Source organism: Anomaloglossus baeobatrachus, chromosome 1 (assembly GCF_048569485.1).
Source record: "Anomaloglossus baeobatrachus isolate aAnoBae1 chromosome 1, aAnoBae1.hap1, whole genome shotgun sequence".
NCBI lineage: Eukaryota > Metazoa > Chordata > Amphibia > Anura > Aromobatidae > Anomaloglossus > Anomaloglossus baeobatrachus.
In genome coordinates, this window is record NC_134353.1 from 331,453,603 (window position 1) to 331,476,190 (window position 22,588).

Below are 22,588 nucleotides of genomic sequence, written 5' to 3' on the forward strand. Positions count from 1 at the left end.
AGAGTCTGACGTCATCAGTACGCGCCGGTTACACGGTTGCTAGGAGCATGCGCTGTAATGCGAAGATTCAAATAATGTCTGGCAATAGAAGAATAGGGTGTAAACACCTTATGACTCGTTAGTGACGTCTCCTATACACATTGATATTTATTTTCAGGAACGTAACATAATAAGGTAAGGTCAGAGCATGTAAGAGAAAGCTGCCGCACACAATACACCTCATATGCAGTGCAGGTCAATTCATTCTTCTGTTCCCTGTTATCAGCCATTTCAGGCAGGCGCTGTTAGAACTATTGGTTGAGCAGTTCCCCACTCTTTTGCATTAAACTGGCTAATAAGCTGTATTTATACTTGATAAGGTCTGTATTTAAGTTTTTTGTGTAATGTGATGTGAATAGATTGTAAGCAAATGTCACAATATTGATAGTATTGAACAATAAGGTGCACCTGCCTCTGCACACACTGCATTAGGTGATGGCGCACTCTGGCCTCTTCTATTGCCCCTTTTGTTTCCTTGTGTATGTGTATTCCCATTCTTCCTGGCCGCTGTCCTCTGCCATGTCCAGCACTGCTCTGGTTCCTTTTCTTCATTAGGCTACTTTCACATCTCCGGTTTCAGCAGAGCCGGCCAATCCGGCTCTAAAACCTATGCATCGGATGCGGCGACAAAACCGCATCCTTTGCATAAGTTTTTTACATGCAGCCCGTCCGTTTTTTTCCGCTTGCGGAACGCTACTGAGCATGCGCAGTGGAAAAAACGCATGCGGCGGCCGGATGCGGTTTTTGCTGCAGTACGCCGCATGCGGCATCCATAGGCATGCATTGCAAATCGCGCCGCATCGGCTGGATGCGGCGCAATGCGTTTTTTTTTTTTTGCCGGACAAAAAAAATGTGCCAGGCCACGTTCCATCCGGCCGCCGCTAAATCTGCCACATGCGGCAAAACCGGACGGAACGCAAGCCCATGCGGCACAATACGGCACTAATGTAAGTCTATGCAAAAAAACCCGCAACCAGTGGCAAAAAAAACGGTTGCGTTTTTTCTGCAAAGCTCCGGATTGTGCCGCACAGGAAAAAATGGATGTGTGAAAGCAGCCTAACATGACCACATTTATGACCTACCGGTTAGTACTGCGTCTCCTGTGTGGAGCAGAGGAGACCTTCTCATTATAAGTCTATGAGACACGGAACGGGGATCAATGTGGCTTCCGGCAGGTCACAAGCACCGTCACATTATGCCGGAGAGTACCGGAGCGGTATTGGAAATGGCATCAGACAATGACTGGTAAGTATTATAATACACTCACTATACACACACGACTGATTGGTAATGGGGCAATAAAGACTGCTGGAGGGCTCCTTTATCCCCCAAAAATGACTTGTTACCTGGTGTCCCTGTAGGTGACCAGTGGGAGTCCCATAGAAGTGAATGGAGCAGCTGTCATGCTCACCTCCACTTCATTCACATGGAGTTTTTTGGACTATTGCTTTTGTGATTATTGGTGGTCTCAACAATCAGACCACCAGCATTCATACACTTCTGTTGTGGAGAGGTGGGAGAAAAGTGTTTCATGGATAGTTAAGTCAATTGTAAATGTGGTGTTTTCCGGCAAACCCCTGTATAAAGACATTCCCATACTGAGACACTGTGGCATATGCACACAATATACCATAAATATCTGATGGAGGGGGCCCACAGGTATGTCCAGAGCACAGATTCCGCCATTTTTTTAGGTGGCTGCTGGCGACCTCCTCTGATCCGAGAATGGTCGTCCTCCTCTGATCCGAGAATGGTCGTCCTCCTCTGATCCGAGAATGGTCGTCCTCCTCTGATCCGAGAATGGTCGTCCTCCTCTGATCCGAGAATGGTCGTCCTCCTCTGATCCGAGCATGGTTGTCCTCTCTTCATTTGCTTCCATAGGAGTTATGAGTATTGATGGTTTATTTGTGGTCAGCTGTTCCCATAACACCAGTACATTGCATAGAAAGGGGTTCCCTGTTGCAGCTAGGTCACATACATATAGACACGTGCGCACTGAGTATTTGGTTTTTGCTCAGATAATCACTTTCTTATTTTTCATTCTTTAGATTTCTGCTTCAAAAGCCTTGTAAGAAATGAACAAGTCTTCAGGACACTTCAAAGTCGTTCTAGTCCCCTAGATTTACCACCAAGTAAAACCAAGAAACTGTGACCACCAATGTATGTTATTTGTGAGATGGCTCTTCAGGTTATGGTGGATATCAACCTTGGACAATTTAACAAAACGGAATAAAAAATATAATTTAAATAACTGCAAGAAATTTCAAGATTGGATCTCATGTCTTCACCTGGGGACCTCAGTGACCTTTTTTTCAGACATAATATCCAGCTCGTAGCATGGGCTTCTTCACATCTCGATGATGGAAACTGGTCAACTCAATGTTCGGAGGCGTCCACCAGTAAGGAAAAGAAATCTTTCCTCGGGACACAGTCTTTACACACCGGTCAAGAAGAAGCCGAGCGGAAGTGAGGAAATGAACATAACATCTAAACCCCATCACATGAGAGACTGTCCTGAAGAAGTGAACGCCATGTATTCAGGCCAGCAGGTAAAATATGGATGCCAGGCTTAACAGTATTTTCATTTACTCATTATTGGTACAGACATATCCACTGACATATGGTCAATTCTAGCTTCACTGCAAGGAGGTAGTAAAGAAACACTAGTTTTCTTCTAGTGTCTTTGAACATTCCCATAAGCAGCAGTTCAGAAACCTTACGTGTGTTATCACTTCTGCTCACACTGCTAAAATATGAATTTTGATTTAAATGGAACTTTGTGTGGATTGTTGTCAGATTTTCAGTAACAGCGTCTAAGGATTCATAGTGGTGTAGAGTACTGGAAATCAATTACCTCCTAAAAATGATCTTCCCATGTGTAACCTATAAGGAGATCATTGGCACTGTGTTTTCCCTTTAAAAGGGAATTGGTTAGCAGTTTTTGCCATGGAATCTGATAGCAGCATATAATAGGACAAGAAAGCCTGATTCCAGCGCTGAATCACTTAACTGCTTGGTACAGTGTTTGACTCTTAACTTGCCGAGTGTCATGGCAGCATCTGATGCTGTTTACACTGCAGCCTGTAACACTACACACTGTGCTTTCTCTGGTGCTTTTGAGTTGCAGACAGGCGTAGGCTATGTGCGCACTAGAAAGTGCCTTTTTCTTAGGCTCGTTTCACACGTCAGTGAAAAACACAGACGTTCTTCACTGACGTGTAAAACACGCCCATGTCCCTCCGTGTGCCGTGATTCATGGCACACGTGGGTTGTCTAAGTGCAATCCGGGCTCCGTTCTCCGTGGCCCGTGATTGCACTTAGAAATCAACTCACCTGCGCCCGCTCCCACTCTCCATGGTGCTGATCGCTCCCGCGGTGCAGCATCCGTCCGGCGCTGACCCCCGCAGCAGCTGCTTCCTGGTCGGCTGTGTCGTGCACTCATGAATATGCGCGACAGTAATGAGCCGGCTCAGAAGCAGCCGGCAGAACGGGCTGCAGAGGACATCGCTGGACGCCGGGTGAGTAAAAATGATTTTTATTTTAAAAGCACGTTTTTTTCTGGCACGTGTCTCACGGATCACAACACTGCGTGGTCCGTGGGACATCAGTGATGCCAGAAAAAAATGGACATGTCTCCGTGCGGCAATCACGCACACGCGGGTACGCTGCACGGAGACACGTGCAGTGAAAAATCACTGACGTGTGAGCAGACCCATTCATTATAATGGGTCTGCGTATGTCAGTGATTCTCGTATGTTTAAAAAAAAGCACAAACGTCCCAGAATCACTGACGTGTGAAAGGGGCCTTAAGAAAAAAAACGGACCCTTTGAAATAATCCCGCACCCGCAGTAAAAACCGCACCCGCGTATTTGCTGCAGTTTTGCCACAGATTTTTCTGCAAGTTGGTCCCCGCAGATTTTTACTATTATCTATGGCAAAAACCGCTGGCACCTGTGGAAAAGTAGTGACATGCTCATTAATTCCGCAGCGGAAAATCTGCGGGTAAATCTGCGGATATAAAAAAACGCATTTTTGTTTTTAAAACCCATAGGTTTTGCTGGGGAATTGACTGTAGCAATATTAGACACATTTTCTGCAGCAAATCCGCAGAAAAATCCGCGGTACATCTGCAGCATGCACACAGGGCTTTAGGCATCAGCCAGCTGTGTACTCATGTGTGATTGGGCTTGGAGTAGTTAATCTCTAGCTTGCTGGTTACCTCTTGGATCACATGTTGTGGGAGACCTATCACAGGTTCTCCCTGCCTTTTTAAGATGGTGGAGCCTGTCTTCCCATGCCGATGATAGATTTTCCTAAACTGGTCCGTGTGCTGTTGTGTTCCTATTGATTTACTATGTGCTACTTGGTGTACTGTGGTAATCCTCTTGTCAACTGTTTATTTCCTCCCTGCTCTCTATTTCCTCCTGATCACATATTGTCTTATATCTCTGTGTGTGCAAGCTGTGTGATTAGTTTTTGGGTTCCCTGTTTGTCTGTGGGTTTAACCACTCCTGTCCCAGTGGTCTCTAGTGGTGGTGGAGTGGGGGTATAAGATCAGGGCTTGCAGGGCAAGAAAGGCGGCCCAGAAGTATCTCTGGGATTAGAGACAGCTAGGGCCCCCCTAGCCTGAGGGCCAGTCTGAGTCCCAGTCCCCTGCTATCCCTTCACACCGCATGACGCAGTGCTGATAGAATCTTTGTTTTGTCTGATGTAGATGTAGTAGAGCTGAAACTATTGGCCTGTGTATAACCCCACCCACACCCCTTACTGGCAGCTTCATGTGTACATTGTCAGCAAGCCAATCAAACCTACAATTTATGGGCAGACAGGAACCTGTTTTTTAGTTTGTTTTGTTTTGTTTTGTTTTTTTATATATATAACCCAAACAGAGGCATTAGTTTGATACGGACCCAAATAACATGAGGTCACCTGGCCGTTGGGCTCACATAAAATCTGGCCAATTTTGTGTGCTAAGTATCTCAATTTTGTACATGTTTTCCATAGCAATAATGCATTTCTATATTCCTATAGTCATTATTCCACATATCCTAGCACTGCAGTGTGCAACTGTCTCCTTTTTGTTACTATGTTTCATATGCAGTTTGCACCTGTTCACATTAGAAAGATAGGATGTGCCATCAGTCTTTTTCTTAGATTAAGCGGTTAAAAGATGTGACCTAACCATTCTTCTTAGAAGCCAGTTACTATTTTGTATGTGGAAGTAATAAAAAAATGACAGCAAAGGAGGCTCTTTCCTGAAGACTCTTGTCCTTGAAAAACTTGGGTACGTTGACATCTAAAAGACATTGTACATTTTTTAACCCCTTAACGACCGCGGGCCGTAAAATTACGTCCTAAATGACATAATCTTACTGCCCGCGGTCCTCCGGCGGCAGCATGCCGCGATCGGCACACATCTCAGCTGATTTTCACAGCTGAGATGTGTGCCTGCTAGGCACGAGCAGAATCGTTATCTGCTCGTGCCGATTAACCCCTTATAATGGCGCTGTCAATACATGACAGCGCCATTATAAGCGCAATCGCGGTAAAGTTTTACTTACCGCCGAAACCGGAAGTCACGTGACGCGATCACGTGACTCCCGATAGTTGCCATGGTAGTACAGGGTCATGTGATGACTCCTGTACTACACATGAATTGGTTTCACTTTCGCTGTGCCCGGAGCACAGCAAAAGAGAAAGACAGCGTATCTGCTGTTTACAGCCTTCCAGCTGTGATCAGCAGATACTGCAGAGCGATCGGAATGCTGATCGCAATAGCCCCCTAGGGGGACTAGTAAAATAAAAAAAAAAAGTAAAAAAATAAGTTTTAAAAAATTAAAAAAAAACAAAAAAACCTAAAAGTTCAAATCACCCCCCATTCGCCCCATTAAAAATTAAAGGGTTAAAAAAATAAAAAATATACACACATTTGGTATCGCCGCGTTCAGAAACGCCCGATCTATCAAAATATAAAATCAATTAATCTGATCAGTAAACGGCGTAGCGGCAAAAAAATTCCAAACGCCAAAACGACGTTTTTTTGTCGCCACAACTTTTGCGCAAAATGCAATAAGAGGCGATCAAAACGTAGCATCTGCGCAAAAATGGTACCGTTAAAAACGTCAGCTCGAGACGGAAAAAATAAGCCGTCATTGAGCCTAAGATCCCGAAAAATGAGAACGCTACGGGTCACGGAATATGGCGTAAAACGTGCGCCACTTTTTTCGGACAAACTTCCGATTTTTTTTTAACCCCTTATATAAAAGTAAACCTATACATGTTTGGTGTCTACGAACTCGCACTGACCTGAGGCATCACACCCACACATCAGTTTTACCATATAGTGAACACAGTGAATAAAATATCTCAAAAACCATAGTGCTATCGCACTTTTTTTGCAATTTTTCAGCATTTGGAATTTTTTTGCCATTTTCTAGTACATAATATGGTAAAACTGATGGTTTCATTTAAAAGTACAGCTCGTTCCGCAAAAAATGAGCCCTCACATGACCATATTGACTGAAAAATAAAAAAGTTACGTCTCTCAGAAAAAGAATGGCGAAAAAAAAAAACGGAAAGCGAAAAATCGGCCGGTCGTGAAAGGGTTAAACCATCAAACCAACTATTGCTGATCTATCAAATCCCCCACTAATGCAGACCTATTTACCGTACTTAGCATGCAGTAGTGAGGTCCCATGCAGCTACATGATTGACTGCAGTGGTCACATGCATGTACATGATGTCTTTCCCCCATTAGTAAGCATAGACGAGCATGGAATATTGGTAATGAATAATGTCTTTTAGTTTATTTTATAACCTTTCCTGTAGCACTTTATCATATTCTCAGACAATTGTAAGCCCACATCAATGTATACACTGAAACACCTATCAGTGGGATGGGACGTTAGGCTATGTGCGCACGTTGCGTAATTACATGCAAGTCTCCGGGTAGATATAAAGTACAAATCCAGCGCAATCTCATAAAATAGTAAATATATATATTTTCTTCTTTATTCATAAATTTCCATAAAATCCAAGGGGTACATGCAGCATAAAATTATTAGATGCCCAGGTCAGAGCGACGCGTTTCAACAAACTGTCTTAGTCATGGCCATGTTGAAACGCGTCGCTCTTTTCTGGGCATCTAATAATTTTATGCTGCATGTACCCCTTGGATTTTATGGAAATTTATGAATAAAGAAGAAAATATATTTTTACTATTTCATGAGATTGCGCTGGATTTGTACTTTATATCTACCCGGTTAAAGTGAAATGGTTAATTTGTACTGCAGGCAAAAAATTTCGGCTGGCTTCTTTTGTATCACTCAGGCCCATTGGATTTGTCTGGTGTTACAGGGGACATTCGAATAGGGTTTCAATACCAGACCTCACTCATGTGGGACAAAGTAGTACCTTTATGATTTCATTTCAGTCTACTGCCATAAATTATGTTGTAGAATATGTGTGTATGTATATACGTATGTGTGTGTGTGTATATATAGTTAGGTCCAGAAATATTTGGACAGTGACACAATTTTCGCGAGTTGGGCTCTGCATGCCACCACATTGGATTTGAAATGAAACCTCTACAACAGAATTCAAGTGCAGATTGTAACGTTTAATTTGAAGGTTTGAACAAAAATATCTGATAGAAATTGTAGGAGTTGTACACATTTCTTTACAAATACTCCACATCTTAGGAGGTCAAAAGTAATTGGACAAATAAACCAAACCCAAACAAAATATTTTTATTTTCAATATTTTGTTGCGAATCCTTTGGAGGCAATCACTGCCTTAAGTCTGGAACCCATGGACATCACCAAACGCTGGGTTTCCTCCTTCTTAATGCTTTGCCAGGCCTTTACAGCCGCAGCCTTCAGGTCTTGCTTGTTTGTGGGTCTTTCCGTCTTAAGTCTGGATTTGAGCAAGTGAAATGCATGCTCAATTGGGTTAAGATCTGGTGATTGACTTGGCCATTGCAGAATGTTCCACTTTTTTGCACTCATGAACTCCTGCGTAGCTTTGGCTGTATGCTTGGGGTCATTGTCCATCTGTACTATGAAGCGCCGTCCGATCAACTTTGCAGCATTTGGCTGAATCTGGGCTGAAAGTATATCCCGGTACACTTCAGAATTCATCCGGCTACTCTTGTCTGCTGTTATGTCATCAATAAACACAAGTGACCCAGTGCCATTGAAAGCCATGCATGCCCATGCCATCACGTTGCCTCCACCATGTTTTACAGAGGATGTGGTGTGCCTTGGATCATGTGCCGTTCCCTTTCTTCTCCAAACTTTTTTCTTCCCATCATTCTGGTACAGGTTGATCTTTGTCTCATCTGTCCATAGAATACTTTTCCAGAACTGAGCTGGCTTCATGAGGTGTTTTTCAGCAAATTTAACTCTGGCCTGTCTATTTTTGGAATTGATGAATTGTTTGCATCTAGATGTGAACCCTTTGTATTTACTTTCATGGAGTCTTCTCTTTACTGTTGACTTAGAGACAGATACACCTACTTCACTGAGAGTGTTCTGGACTTCAGTTGATGTTGTGAACGGGTTCTTCTTCACCAAAGAAAGTATGCAGCGATCATCCACCACTGTTGTCATCCGTGGACGCCCAGGCCTTTTTGAGTTCCCAAGCTCACCAGTCAATTCCTTTTTTCTCAGAATGTCTGCTATCTCTCTGATGGATTTTTTCTTTTTTTTCAGCCTCAGGATGTTCTGCTTCACCTCAATTGAGAGTTCCTTAGACCGCATGTTGTCTGGTCACAGCAACAGCTTCCAAATGCAAAACCACACACCTGTAATCAACCCCAGACCTTTTAACTACTTCATTGATTACAGGTTAACGAGGGAGACGCCTTCAGAGTTAATTGCAGCCCTTAGAGTCCCTTGTCCAATTACTTTTGGTCCCTTGAAAAAGAGGAGGCTATGCATTACAGAGCTATGATTCCTAAACCCTTTCTCCGATTTGGATGTGAAAACTCTCATATTGCAGCTGGGAGTGTGCACTTTCAGCCCATATTATATATATACAAATGTATTTCTGAACATGTTTTTGTAAACAGCTAAAATAACAAAACTTGTCACTGTCCAAATATTTCTGGACCTAACTGTGTATATATATATATATGTATATTATAAAATGTGTGTAATATATATGTATGTGTATATGTGTGTGTGTGTGTGTGTGTATGTATGTATGTATGTGTGTATATATATATATATATATATATATATATATATATATATATATATATATATAATATATATACTAGAAGGTGGCCCGATTCTACGCATCGGGTATTCTAGAATTTACGTATTGTGTAGTTCATGTATGATTTTTGTTATATATATATATAGATATATAGATGTTGTTGTGTGTAGTTACCAAGTGTTTGTGTAGGGCGCTGTACATGTTCTGGGTGTTGTCTGGGTGTGACGGGGGGTGAGAGCGGTGTGTTGCGTGTGTTGCGTTGTTTGTGGAGCGCTGTGTGTCTGTAGCGTTGTGTGTGTGTGTGTTGCGCAGTTTGTGTGTGTGGTGTGTTTTGGGGGGAGGTATGTTTTGTGCAATGTGTGTGTTGTGCGGTATGTGCGTATATTTGTGTGTGCCGCGGTGTTTGTGTGTTGGGTGTTGTGTGTGTGCAGCTTTGTCTGTGTGTGTGTGGGTGTCTGTGTAGGGCAGTTGTTTGTGGTTCCCAGTGTGTGTGTGGTGTGATGTGCAGTGCGCGCGCGCGTGTGTGTGTGTGTGTGTGTGTGTTAGGGGGAGGTGTGCACTCCCCATCGTGCTCCATCCCCTATGCTGCGCACCCCCATCGTGCTCCATCTCCCATACTGCGCACTCCCAAACGTGCTCCATCCGCCATGCTGCGCAGTCCCAAACGTGCTCCATCCACCATGCTGCGCACTCCCAATTGTGGTCCATCCACCATGCTGCGCACTCCCAAACGTGCTCCATCCGCCATACTCCGCACTCCCCATCGTGCTGCATCCTCCATGCTGCGCACTCCCAAACGTGCTCCATCCGCCATGCGCACTCCCAAACGTGCTCTATCCGCCATGCTGCGCACTCCCAAACGTGCTCCATCCGCCATGCTGCGCACTCCGAAACGTGCTCCATCCGCCATGCTGCGCACTCCGAAACGTGCTCCATCCGCCATGCTGCGCACTCCGAAACGTGCATCATCCGCCATGCTGCGCACTCCGAAACGTGCTCCATCCACCATGCTGCGCACTCCCAAACGTGCTCCATCCCCCATGCTGCACCAGCATCAGCCTCTCTACCCGCAGCATCAGCCTCTCTCCTCCCAGCATCAGCCTCTCTCCTCCCAGCCTCAGCCTCCCCCAGCATCAGCCTCTTTCCTCCCAGCATCAGCCTCTCTCCTCCCAGCATCAGCCTTTTCGGTCCCCAGCATCAGCCTCTCTCCTCCCAGCCTACCCCAGCCTCAGCCTCCCCCAGCATCAGCCTCTCTTCTCTCAGCCTCCCCCCTCCCAGCTTCCCCATCCCAGCCTTCCCCAGGATCAGCCTCTCTCCTCCCAGCCTCCTCCAGCACGCCGTGCTCCTCTGGCGACACTCACAGACCCGATCGCATACACTCACACACACACACACACACACACACACACACACACCCGATCGCATACACTCACACACACCCGATCGCATACACTCACACACACACACATTGACGATATTACACATACGCGCTCACACTCACAACATCCGGAGATACCACATGCTTCTGGCCATGTGATCCTCCGGCAGGTCCTGGAAGCTCACTGCACAGTATCGCCGCCGAGAAGCAAGCGATATCCCAGGATGTTGTGAGTGTGTGGATGCGATGTGATGTGTGTGTGAGGTGTGTGTGTGAGAGTGAGTGTGATCTGATGTGTGTGTGTGTGCTGTTATGTGTGTGCGTGTGTGTATGTTCCGCCGCTGCAGGACCTTGATGCGCTGGTAACTATGCTACCATGGTTACCAGCGTATCTCGTCCCCCGCTCGCACGGGAGCCCACACCAGCATACGCCGGCCAGCCCCAGCAATGCGAGGGTATGTGTTGGCTGGGTTGGCGGCGTACGCTGATGTGGGCTCCCGGGGGTACAGTACTCACCTGGGAGTCGTGGTTCCGTGACCGTGTCGGTTCGGGGAATGCGTGGGGGGCCGGGGCCAGAGCTAGCGTGCATTGCGTGAGGGGGGCGGGGCGTGGCCGAGTTGCCAATGCCTGCAGGGTGCCGGGGCGAGAGGCCAATCTGTGGGGGGGGCGGAGCCTGGGCGAGCGGCCGGCCAATCCGTGTGGGGGCGCAGCCTGGGCGAGCGGCCAATCCGTGCGGGGGGGCGGGGCCATGGCGAGCCCGGCGGCCAATCAGCTTTGTGTCACCGTAAGGACACAATTTTGGAGCAAGACAGACAGATAGACAGACAGACAGAATAAGGCAATTATATAGATATATATATATATATATATATATAGATAGATAGATAGATATATATATATATATATATATATATATATATATATATATATATATATATATATACACACACACATACACGCATATTTATATATATATATATATATATATATATATATATATATATATATATATATATATATATATATATATATGCGTGTATGTGTGTGTATGTATATTTATATATATATATATATATATAAAATGTGTGTGTGTGTGTGTGTACAGTGCCTACAAGTAGTATTCAACCCCCTGCAGATTTAGCAGGTTTGATAAGATGCAAATAAGTTAGAGCCTGCAAGCTTAAAACAAGAGCAGGATTTATTAGCAGATGCATAAATCTTACAAACCAACAAGTTATGTTGCTAAGTTAAATTATAATAAATTTTCAACATAAAAGTGTGGGTCAATTATTATTCAACCCCTAGGTTTAATATTTTGTGGAATAACCCTTGTTTGCAATTACAGCTAATAATCGTCTTTTATAAGACCTGATCAGGCCGGCACAGGTCTCTGGAGTTATCTTGGCCCACTCCTCCATGCAGATCTTCTCCAAGTTATCTAGGTTCTTTGGGTGTCTCATGTGGACTTTAATCTTGAACTCCTTCCACAAGTTTTCAATTGGGTTAAGGTCAGGAGACTGACTAGGCCACTGCAACACCTTGATTTTTTTCCCTCTTGAACCAGGCCTTGGTTATCTTGGCTGTGTGCTTTGGGTCGTTGTCTTGTTGGAAGATGAAATGACGACCCATCTTAAGATCCTTGATGGAGGAGCGGAGGTTCTTGGCCAAAATCTCCAGGTAGGCCGTGCTATCCATCTTCCCATGGATGCGGAACAGATGGCCAGGCCCCTTGGCTGAGAAACAGCCCCACAGCATGATGCTGCCACCACAATGCTTGACTCTAGGGATGGTATTGTTGGGGTCGTATGCAGTGCCATTCAGTCTCCAAACGTCACGTGTGTGGTTGGCACCAAAGATCTCGATCTTGGTCTCATCAGACCAGAGGACCTTGAACCAGTCTGTCTCAGAGTCCACCAAATGATCATGAGCAAACTGTAGACGAGCCTTGACATGACGCTTTGAAAGTAAAGGTACCTTATGTGCTCGTCTGGAACGGAGACCATTGCGGTGGAGTACGTTACTTATGGTATTGACCGAAACCAATGTCCCCACTGCCATGAGATCTTCCCGGAGCTCCTTCCTTGTTGTCCTTGGGTTAGCCTTGACTCTTCGGACAAGCCTGGCCTCGGCACGGGTGGAAACTTTCAAAGGCTGTCCAGGCCGTGGAAGGCTAACAGTAGTTCCATAAGCCTTCCACTTCCGGATGATGCTCCCAACAGTGGAGACAGGTAGGCCCAACTCCTTGGAAAGGGTTTTGTACCCCTTGCCAGCCTTGTGACCCTCCACGATCTTGTCTCTGATGGCCTTGGAATGCTCCTTTTGTCTTTCCCATGTTGACCAAGTATGAGTGCTGTTCACAAGTTTGGGGAGGGTCTTAATTAGTCAGAAAAGGCTGGAAAAAGAGATAATTAATCCAAACATGTGAAGCTCATTGTTCTTTGTGCCTGAAATACTTATTAATACTTTAGGGGAACCAAACAGAATTCTGGTGGATTGAGGGGTTGAATAATAAATGAACTTTTCACAATTTAAAAAAAAAAAAGAAAAGAAATAACATTCTTTTTTGCTGCAGTGCATTTCACACTTCCAGGCTGATCTACAGTCCAAATGTCACAATGCCAAGTTAATTCCGAATGTGTAAACCTGCTAAATCTGCAGGGGGTTGAATACTACTTGTAGGCACTGTATATATATATATATATATATATATATATATATGTATATATATATATATATATAATGTATGCGTGTGTATGTATATATATGTGTGTGTGTGTGTGTGTGTGTGTATATATATATATATATATATATATATATATAATGTGTGTATGTGTGTGTGTGTGTATATATATATATATATATATATATATATATATATATATATATATATATATATATATATATATTAATGTGTGTGTGTGTGTGTGTGTGTATATGTGTATATATATATATATATATATATATATGTGTATATGTGTATATATATATATATATATATATATATATATATATATATATATATATATATATATATATATATATATATATATATATATATATATATATGTGTATGTATGTATATGTATGTATATATATGTGTATATATATATAATGTAATTTTATTCATTTATATAGTGCTATTAATTCCACAGCGCTTTACATATATAGTGTATATATATATATAATATATGGAGGTGTACTTATAAAATGCCACCACTCATGAGTGTCAGTAGAATATACAATCAGTTTGGGCCTGTCTTGATTCCCGTCAGGCCGTAAAAGGCCACAAGTACTTTGTACACACTATGCAACCTTGTGTTTTTAGAAATTGTACATGTGTGATCTTCATAGCAGTCCTTGTTTTTTCTAGGACTGTGACAGCGATGACGACATGTTTGGAGAATATGACAGCTTTGCCGAGGACCCATCTCTTCTAGCACAAATGGATAACTTGGAGGAAAAGTGTACACGGGAGACTGCAAACACTCCACCTGTTACGCACAAACCTGATACCTCTAACCAATGTGTGACACCCGTCAACCCCTTTAAATCCACAGTACAAGAAAAAGGATTACTAAACCAATTGCATCGAAATGCATTGTTTACAGGGGATAATTCGGACTCCTGGGACTTATGCGAAGATCTTCCTTGTTCGCAGCTTCTCTGTTATGAGGATGCGAATCAACCATCGGACACTGAACAAACATGTAATAAGCGTGGCATTGATAAAGCAAGTGGCGTATACACTTCCATTACTTCCCATACAAAAGATGAAAAAACAAAAAGTCTACGGGACAGTCTGAAGAATAAGCTGGCTGGAAATGCTAAAGTACATACTTCTCATATCTCTAGGACCATGCAAATAAAAGAAACCGTTATTATGGAGGAACTTGATGTTGCACAAAAGACTGTGGACACCTTGTCTCAAATTGACTTGGGTCCTTTTTACGGTTTGCCCAGCAAAGTTGCTGAACTTATTGAACAGTATAAAGGCATTAAAAAACTTTATGGTAATTGGATACTTCTTTGTTTCAATGTTGCCTCAAAACCAAAGGTGTAGCTCTGTTGCCTTCACCTTTGGCAAAAGCTAAGTTGCCCTACACCTATATACCCAGATTAAGGCAAAGTAGCGTGTTCGCACCCTCACCAGGTACCTGTGGCACATGCCTCAGTTGTCACAGCCTCACTATACCCCCTTAATGCTATAAGTAATATGTAGATTAGAGTTTCCCATCTGTCTTACCTGTAGGGGTGAAACCCTGAGAAATGTCTCCTTTACTGGAAACCTATTACTCTACTTCCTTCATCAATTGATGGGATGAGTAAAGCCTGCTTACAAACAAGTTACATGTTACGATTCTGCATACGATATCGTATGCGATCGTAACCGCCCCCATCGTATGTGCGGCACGTTCAATTTTGTTGAATGTGCCGCACAAACGATTAACCCCCGTCACACGTACTTACCCGTCCATACAACCTCGATATGGGCTGCGAACGTCCACTTCCTGGAGTGGGGGTGACGTTCGGCGTCACAGTGACGTCACGCGGCAGCCGGCCAATAGAAGCGGAGGGGCGGAGCTGAGCGGGACGTAAACATCCCGCCCACCTCCTTCCTTCCGCATTACCGGCCGGGAGCCGCAGGACGCAGATAAGATCTGTTCATCGTTCCCAGGGTGTCACACACTGTGATGTGTGCTACCCCGGGTACGATCATCAATCTGACGTTCAATTCATGAGGAATGAACGACGTGCATGCGATGAACGTTTTACCGTTCAATCGCAATCGCACGTAGCTGTTACACACTGCAATGTACCTAACGATGCCGGATGTGCGTCACTTACGACGTGACCCCGCCGACACATTGTAAGATACATTGCAGCGTGTAAAGCGGGCTTAAATCATTCTACAATTGTTGCCCAGCTTAAAGAGGTACTTTGGGGAGATAAAAAAAAATTCTTCTACTGACCCTGCCCTCATAAACTATAAAGATGACATGCACAGTGCAGTTCTATTATCCTCACACCACCTGAAATTCAGTGAGAAGCTGTTGCTGCTCTTCACTGCTCACCCTCCCTTCTGGGACGTTACATCACACATCAGGGGGTGTGACCTGTTCCATGCTGTTGGTAACAGCCAGCCCCCTGATAATAGCTGTTTCCCTGCAGTTGGAGAACAGGGATCATGCCCCTCACCAAGCCCCCTGCTCTTGGATAGAACAAAAGCAGCTACTATCCTATCGGGGGTGTGGCCTACTCCATGCTGTTCGAAACATCCAGCCCCCTGAGAATATCTGCTTCCCTGCAGTTGTAGAACCGGGAGTGTGACCCCCCCCCCCCACCCCCTAACCCTGCTCTTGGACAGAACTGAGAAGCTATTATTAGTGGGCTGGCTGGTACTATCAGCATGAAGCAGGCTATGCCCCCTAATGTGTGCTGGAATGTCCCAGAGGGGATGGGGAGCAGTAAAGAGCAGCAACATTGTCACACTGAATTATGGGTAGTGTGAGGATAATTGAACTGTACGGTGCAGTTTTATAGTTTTCAATAGATGATCCACCTACATATGTATAATAATTATCAGCTGTGTATTTATTAGTTTTGCAAAGGTTGTTATACTAATTTTTGGAATAATGGATGTGCCGTCCAATGACACGGAGTCATTTGATTTTCTAACTACAGTAAATAAATATTTATTTTCTTTCTTTTTTTTTTTTTCTTCAGACTGGCAACATACATGCCTAACTTTGGAATCCCTACGACGGCGGAAGAACTTGATTTACTCACTACCAACCAGTGGTGGTAAGACTCTTGTTGCAGAAATTGTAATACTTCAGGAACTTCTGTGCAGGAAAAGGGACGTACTGATGATCTTGCCTTATGTGGCTATTGTACAGGAAAAGGTGAGTTTTCCATAGTGGTCAATTCTGGACTTTTTAGCTGCTCCATTAATCTCACTAGTCATAATTATATCACACCTTGTGAGCTTTTTGTATTACCGTAAAGGAGTGCGATGCTGCACTTTTTTAGTTTCCATTGACATTTGTGTATTCTTTTACTGATCCTGATGTGTACTAATATAATAGCATTTCATTAAATTCTACTTTAAACTGGACCATACATCTACCTAAAGTTTAATAAAACTTACTGTCATAGGTCTCCACTATTATGAAACCGAATAAGAGATAAATTAAACTTTTGGATGATGTATAGTAATATTGATGTGTTTTCAGGATAAAGTTTAAAGGTATCTGTCAGCAGGATTTTGCTATCTAATCTGAGAGCAGCATCATGTGTGCAAAAAGACCCTGAATCCAACGATGTATCACTTAGTTTACTGTGTGCAGCAGTTGTGACACCAGAATTTTTAGATTTGGCTTGTTCCAGAGCTCAGAAAGTTAACCCGCCCAAAACAGGCTCTCTCTGTACAAAGTATATAGACAGAGGGGTACTAATCTGGGGGGAGGCAGCATTGTCAGACAAGTGTTGTCCTGGGAATGATAATCCCAGGTGATAAAACATTCACTACGAGTAAACAGCACAGTAGGGTAATACATGACAAATCCTTGAACTCTGTCAGCTGCTGTCTCCAAATTACATGGCAAAAACCTGCTGACAGATTCCCTTTATTTGTATTTTATGGTATATTAGATGCAGATCCCACCAATGGGTCTCATATTTATCTTGTGAAGAAGGCACCATCAGCGCTGCTTTCAGTAGAGAATCAGTCGGAATTCCCATACAAAGGAATGGGAATTTTGACCAGCTCCATTGACAGCGGTATGTCCTGGATCTCTTCTCGATATTGATGCAGGTTCTTGTGGTAGGATTAACATGTTCTATACATGTACAACATATCACATAGATCTGCCATAAACAGGGGATGGGAATACCCATTAATCCTTAGTAGGCCGGTGTTTTACCATCATAAAGTGATCTATCCTCTGAATCAAGGGCTGAGCTTGGATACTGATTCAGAGGTCCTGTAATGTAGATATGATATTAATGTCCTTGTTGGGGATCCAGGATATCCTTGATGGAAATTAGACCACGTTGTATTTCCTCTCTATTTTTCTATCATTCATGAAGCTGTAGAAACCTTTTAACAAAACCTCTGATATTGCATATTTTCCCGAGGTTCGTGGCTTGTCAAGTTTTGGAGTGGACCTGGAGTTTTTAATAGAGGAGTACGCTGGCAGCAAAGGAAGATTTCCTCCAATAAAAAGGAGAACAAAAAAGTCTCTGTACATTGCAACTATTGAAAAAGGTCACAGTCTTATTAACTCCTTGATTGAAACTGAACGAATCAGTGACTTGGGTCTGGTCGTTGTTGATGAGGTAAGTCTGTATATACACTACAGTTCAAATGTTTGGGGTCACCCAGACAATTTTGTCTTTTCCATACTTTTATTTATCAAATGAGTTGCGTAATGAATAGAAAATATAGTCCAGACATTGACGAGGTTAGAAATAATGATTTTTACTTGAAATAATAATTTTCTCCTAAAAACTTTGCTTTCGGCAAAGAATGCTCCTTTACAGCAATTCCAGCTTTGCAGACCTCTGGCATTCTAGCTGTTAATTTGATGAGGTAATGTGAAGATATTTCACCCCAGGCTTCCAGAAGACCCTTCCAGAAGTTGGACTGGCTTGATGGGCACTTTTTTCGCACTATACGGTCAAGCTGCTCCCACAACAGCTCAATAGGGTTAAGATCTGGTGACTGGGCTGGCCACTCCATTACAGATAGAATACCAGCTGCCTGCTTCTTCTTTAAATAGTTCATGCATAATTTGGAGGTGTGCTTTGCGTCATTGTCCTGTTGTAGGATGAAATTGGGTCCAATCAAGCGCTGTCCACAAGGTATGGCATTGCAAAATGGAGTGATAGCCTTCCTTATTCAAAATCCCTTTTACCTTGTATAAATCTCCCATTTTACCAGCACCAAAGCAACCCCAGAGCATCACACTACCTCCACCATGCTTGACAGATGGTGTCAGACACTCTTCCAGCATCTTTTCAGTTGTTCTGCGTCTCACAAATGTTCTTCTTCTTTTGTGATCCAAACACCTCAAACTTCGATTCATCTGTCCATAACACTTTTTTTTTCCAATCTTCCTTTGTCCAATGTCTGTGTTCTTTTGCCCATATTAATCTTTTCCTTATATTAGCCAGTCTCAGATATGGCTTTTTCTTTGCCACTCTGTCCTGAAGGCCAGCATCTCGGAGTGGCCTCTACACTGTAGACATTGACACTGGCCTTTTGCGGGTACTATTTAATAACGCTGCCAGATGAGCACCTGTGAGGCGTCCATTTCTCAAACTAGAGACTCTAATGTACTTGTCTTGTTGTGCACCAGGGCTTCCCACTTCTCTTTCTATTCTGGTTCGAGTCCTTTTTCTGGCCATTTTGAGAGTTTAATGGAACCAACCAATGTAATACTCCATATTCTCAACTAGCTCAAAGGAAGGTCAGTTTTATAGCTTCTCTAATCAGCAAAACTGTTTTCAGCTGTGCTAACATACTTGCACAAGGGTTTTCAAGGGATTTCTAAACATACATTAGCCTTCTAAGACAGTTAGCAAACACAATGTACCATTAGAACACTGGAGTGGTGGTTGTTGGAAATGGGCCTCTATACGCCTATCTAGATATTGCATTAAAAACCAGGCGTTTGAAGCTAGAATAGTCATTTACCACAGTAACAATGTATAGAGTGTATTTCTGTTTAATTTAATGTTAGCCTCATTGAAAAAAATGTGCTTTTCTTTCAAAAATAATGAAATATCTAAGTGACCTTAAACTTTTGAACTGTAGTGTATGTGGTGGGCTATCATCCTCATTAGGCTAAGGATGCACTCTGGAGCTGACCCTTGGTGTAGTGAATTCAGTATTTTGATTCTACCACTGTTTAAAAGAGTCATTCTTTCCATGGAAAGTTTATTAGGAAAAGAACATCCCTCCATATACCTAAATAAAAAAAACATTCATTTTTTTGCCCAAGGAGGTTCAATCAGCCCAATGTGTTGACGATCTATGGATGTGAGATGGTGCTTTTTGTTAATTCATGCTGGGACCTCTACTGTAATTTACATAGAATGGGCTTTTATATGTATTAGTGGGACTCTGTCAGTAGGAACAACCCTCCTAAGCCATCTATATGGGCATGGAAGTCATAGGAAGCTGAATAAAGTGATAATTTGATATTCATGATCTGATGTCTTATTTCAGAGAAGTCCATGTTTTTCTTAATATGTAAATGAGAGGTTTAAATCTATGGGTCGGACATTATTCCCTGAGAATCTGCCTTCAGAGCTCATTTTAAATTAATTAAGTTACTAGTGTGAGACATGTAATGACTGACAGTCTGCTGTACTAATCTACATATGTCACACTGGTAACTCCCTCTTTTATTTAACCCCTTCACTCCACGGCCAATTTTCGTTTTTTCTTCCGTTTTTCCAAAAGCCATAACTTTTTGTGTTTCTGTCCACATAGCTGTATGAGGGCTTCTTTTTTGTGTGACACATTTGTAGTTTTGAGTGACACCATCTATTTTATCATATTATTTTTTTTTTTTATTTTACCATGTTTACTATATGGTAAAACTTACCTGGCATATGATTCTTTAAGTCAGTACAAGTTTGTAGATGCCAAACATGCATAGTTTTTATTTTTCTTACATTTAAATAGTGAAAAAAAATTCAGAAATTTGTAAAAAAAAAAAAAATTTTGTTGCCATTTTTCAAGACCCATAAGGATTTCAGTTTGCGCCCTAAGCGGATGTTTTTGCTGATATCATTTTGGGGTTGATGTGATGTTTTGGTTGCCTGTTATTGTATTTTATTGTAGATTGTGTTCTCTTTACACCATTGCCCAATCAAATCAATTTATTTTTTGTTTGTGTAGATTGGACATTTACAGATGCAGCAATATCAAATATCCATTTTATATATATCATTTTTTTTATTTTTTTTTACTTTCTCTTTAATGAAGTAAAGGTGGGGTGATTTGAACTTTGGTTTTTGTATTTTTACGATCTTTAAAAGAGGACCAATCACCAGGATTTTGCAGTATGAAGTAAAGGCAGGGAGGGCCATACTGGCATTACAATGCTGAATCCAGGCATACCTGTTGTAGAAATATCCGATGCTTGGTTGATGAAATATCTTTAATCAAAGTTGCAGAAATGCACTGCACTTTGACAGGTGCAGCGGGGGCGGGCCTTTGTGTGTCGGGTCCTTGCTGTATATTCCTCCTCCAGCTTCCGCTGTGATGTGCCCCCTTTTCTTTATTTAATCCCTTAACGACCACCGATACGCCTTTTAATGGCGGCAAATTAGGGTACTTCTTCCAAACCGCCGCTTTTTAACGGCGGTCGGAAAAAAGGGTCTAGCACCCCCCAGAGTCGGAAAATGTCCAGGGTCTCAGCTGCCGGGGGTAGCTGAGACCCTGGAGATCATGATTCAGGCCTGTTTTACCGGTCCTCGCTCACCTGATGAACGGTATACACCGTATACCAATTATCAAGTTACAGTAAATGGCAGCACCAGTAAAAAATGATTTATCTTCCATCTGGCATAAACAAACATGTCATAAGGGAGATAAATGTCCACCCCGGTCCCCTCCGGTCCCCCGGTGTCGCCAAAGTGTCCCCCCCCCCGATCCCCCCCGTCCCCCCCCCCTCCCGAAAATACAAGATGGCCGCTCACACCGGCGCGCACAGCAGCGCGCCGGCCGCATTTCTCTGGTTTCTGTCGCATGTGCTATGACACATACGACAGAAAACTGCTTCCCAGACCCTGCCAGGTCACCCCCTATTCCCACCCCGGTGTTCCCCGTACCTGTCTCAGCTCTGATCCCCCGCGGCCCCCTCCTCCTTCACAGTGAACGCCGGTCACACGTGCAGAGCGTGGCTGTCAGCTCCGCTTCCTGCTTTGCTTTCAGAGACGCTGTGCTGGCTGCTCGCACTCTGCAGCTGTGACCGGGGGAGAGTGGGTGCAGATTCTTTGCACCCACTCTCCTCAAATGGAGGGTCTGCACGCCTAGAAAATGGGGGATACGTTCCCTGAACGTGCCCCCCATATTCTAGAAGGTCCAGAATCGCCGTGGGACTTTCACAATGGATTACAGGGACACGATTTTTTTTTTCTTTTCTTTTCAATAAATTGGTGAAAGAGGGAATATTTTGGGGAATGTTTTTTTCAAATTTTTTTTGTCTTTTTTTTTTTTTTATTACTGTCAGTTAGTTATGTTTGGTATCAAATAGACGCCGTGACATCACTAATTGCTAAAAGGGATAAGTTATGCTCAGCTGCTATAGTCCTGGTGCTTGGGAGAAAAAATATAGCCAATCGAAAAGGTAAGAGATCTTATAGGTGCATCAGGGCCTGAAAACAGGAAGGAAAATTGCTGACTCCATAATTTTCCTTCCTGTTTTCAGGCCCTGATGCACCTATAAGATCTCTTATTATAACCATTTACCACGGTACTTTTGTCCCTGGTGAAGGCTCTTGTACGGGCCGAAACGTTGGGCAGTACCGTTTGTTGGTGAAAAATAAAAAATTTTTGTTCAAGCATACCATACCTGGACTTTTCCTATTTTCTTGCACTGTGTGCCGGGGCTACCTTTTCGATCACTAATTGCTGGGCTTGATGCCAGGTGACATTACACATCTGGTATCAACCCCATTTATTACCCCGTTTGCCACCGCACCAGGGCAACGGGATGAGTTGGGGCGAAGCGCCAAGATTGGCACATCTAATGGATGCGCCACTTCTGGGGCGGCTGCGGCCTGCTATTTTTAGGCTGGGAAGCGTCCAATAACCATGGCTCTTCCCACCCTGAGAATACCAGACACCATTCTGCACAACGCAGAGCTATGAACGCAGGGAAAACACTCTGCGCCCAAAACGCTGCAAACCCTGATTATGGGCACACAGCCTAAAA

The 22,588-nt window shown here is 43.3% G+C and overlaps 1 protein-coding gene across 1 annotated transcript in view; it reads left to right on the plus strand.

The window, feature by feature from the left end:
* The first annotated feature begins 64 nt into the window (after window positions 1–64).
* Window positions 65–22,588, plus strand: part of HELQ (helicase, POLQ like) — a 72,926-nt gene continuing 50,402 nt past the window's right edge. The window contains exons 1-5 of the mRNA XM_075352037.1: window positions 65–174; window positions 2,088–2,588; window positions 14,008–14,647; window positions 16,362–16,540; window positions 17,775–17,975. Coding sequence (XP_075208152.1) covers window positions 2,397–2,588; window positions 14,008–14,647; window positions 16,362–16,540; window positions 17,775–17,975 — 1,212 coding nt within the window. The 5' untranslated portion in view covers window positions 65–174; window positions 2,088–2,396. The remainder of the gene's footprint in view (window positions 175–2,087; window positions 2,589–14,007; window positions 14,648–16,361; window positions 16,541–17,774; window positions 17,976–22,588) is intronic.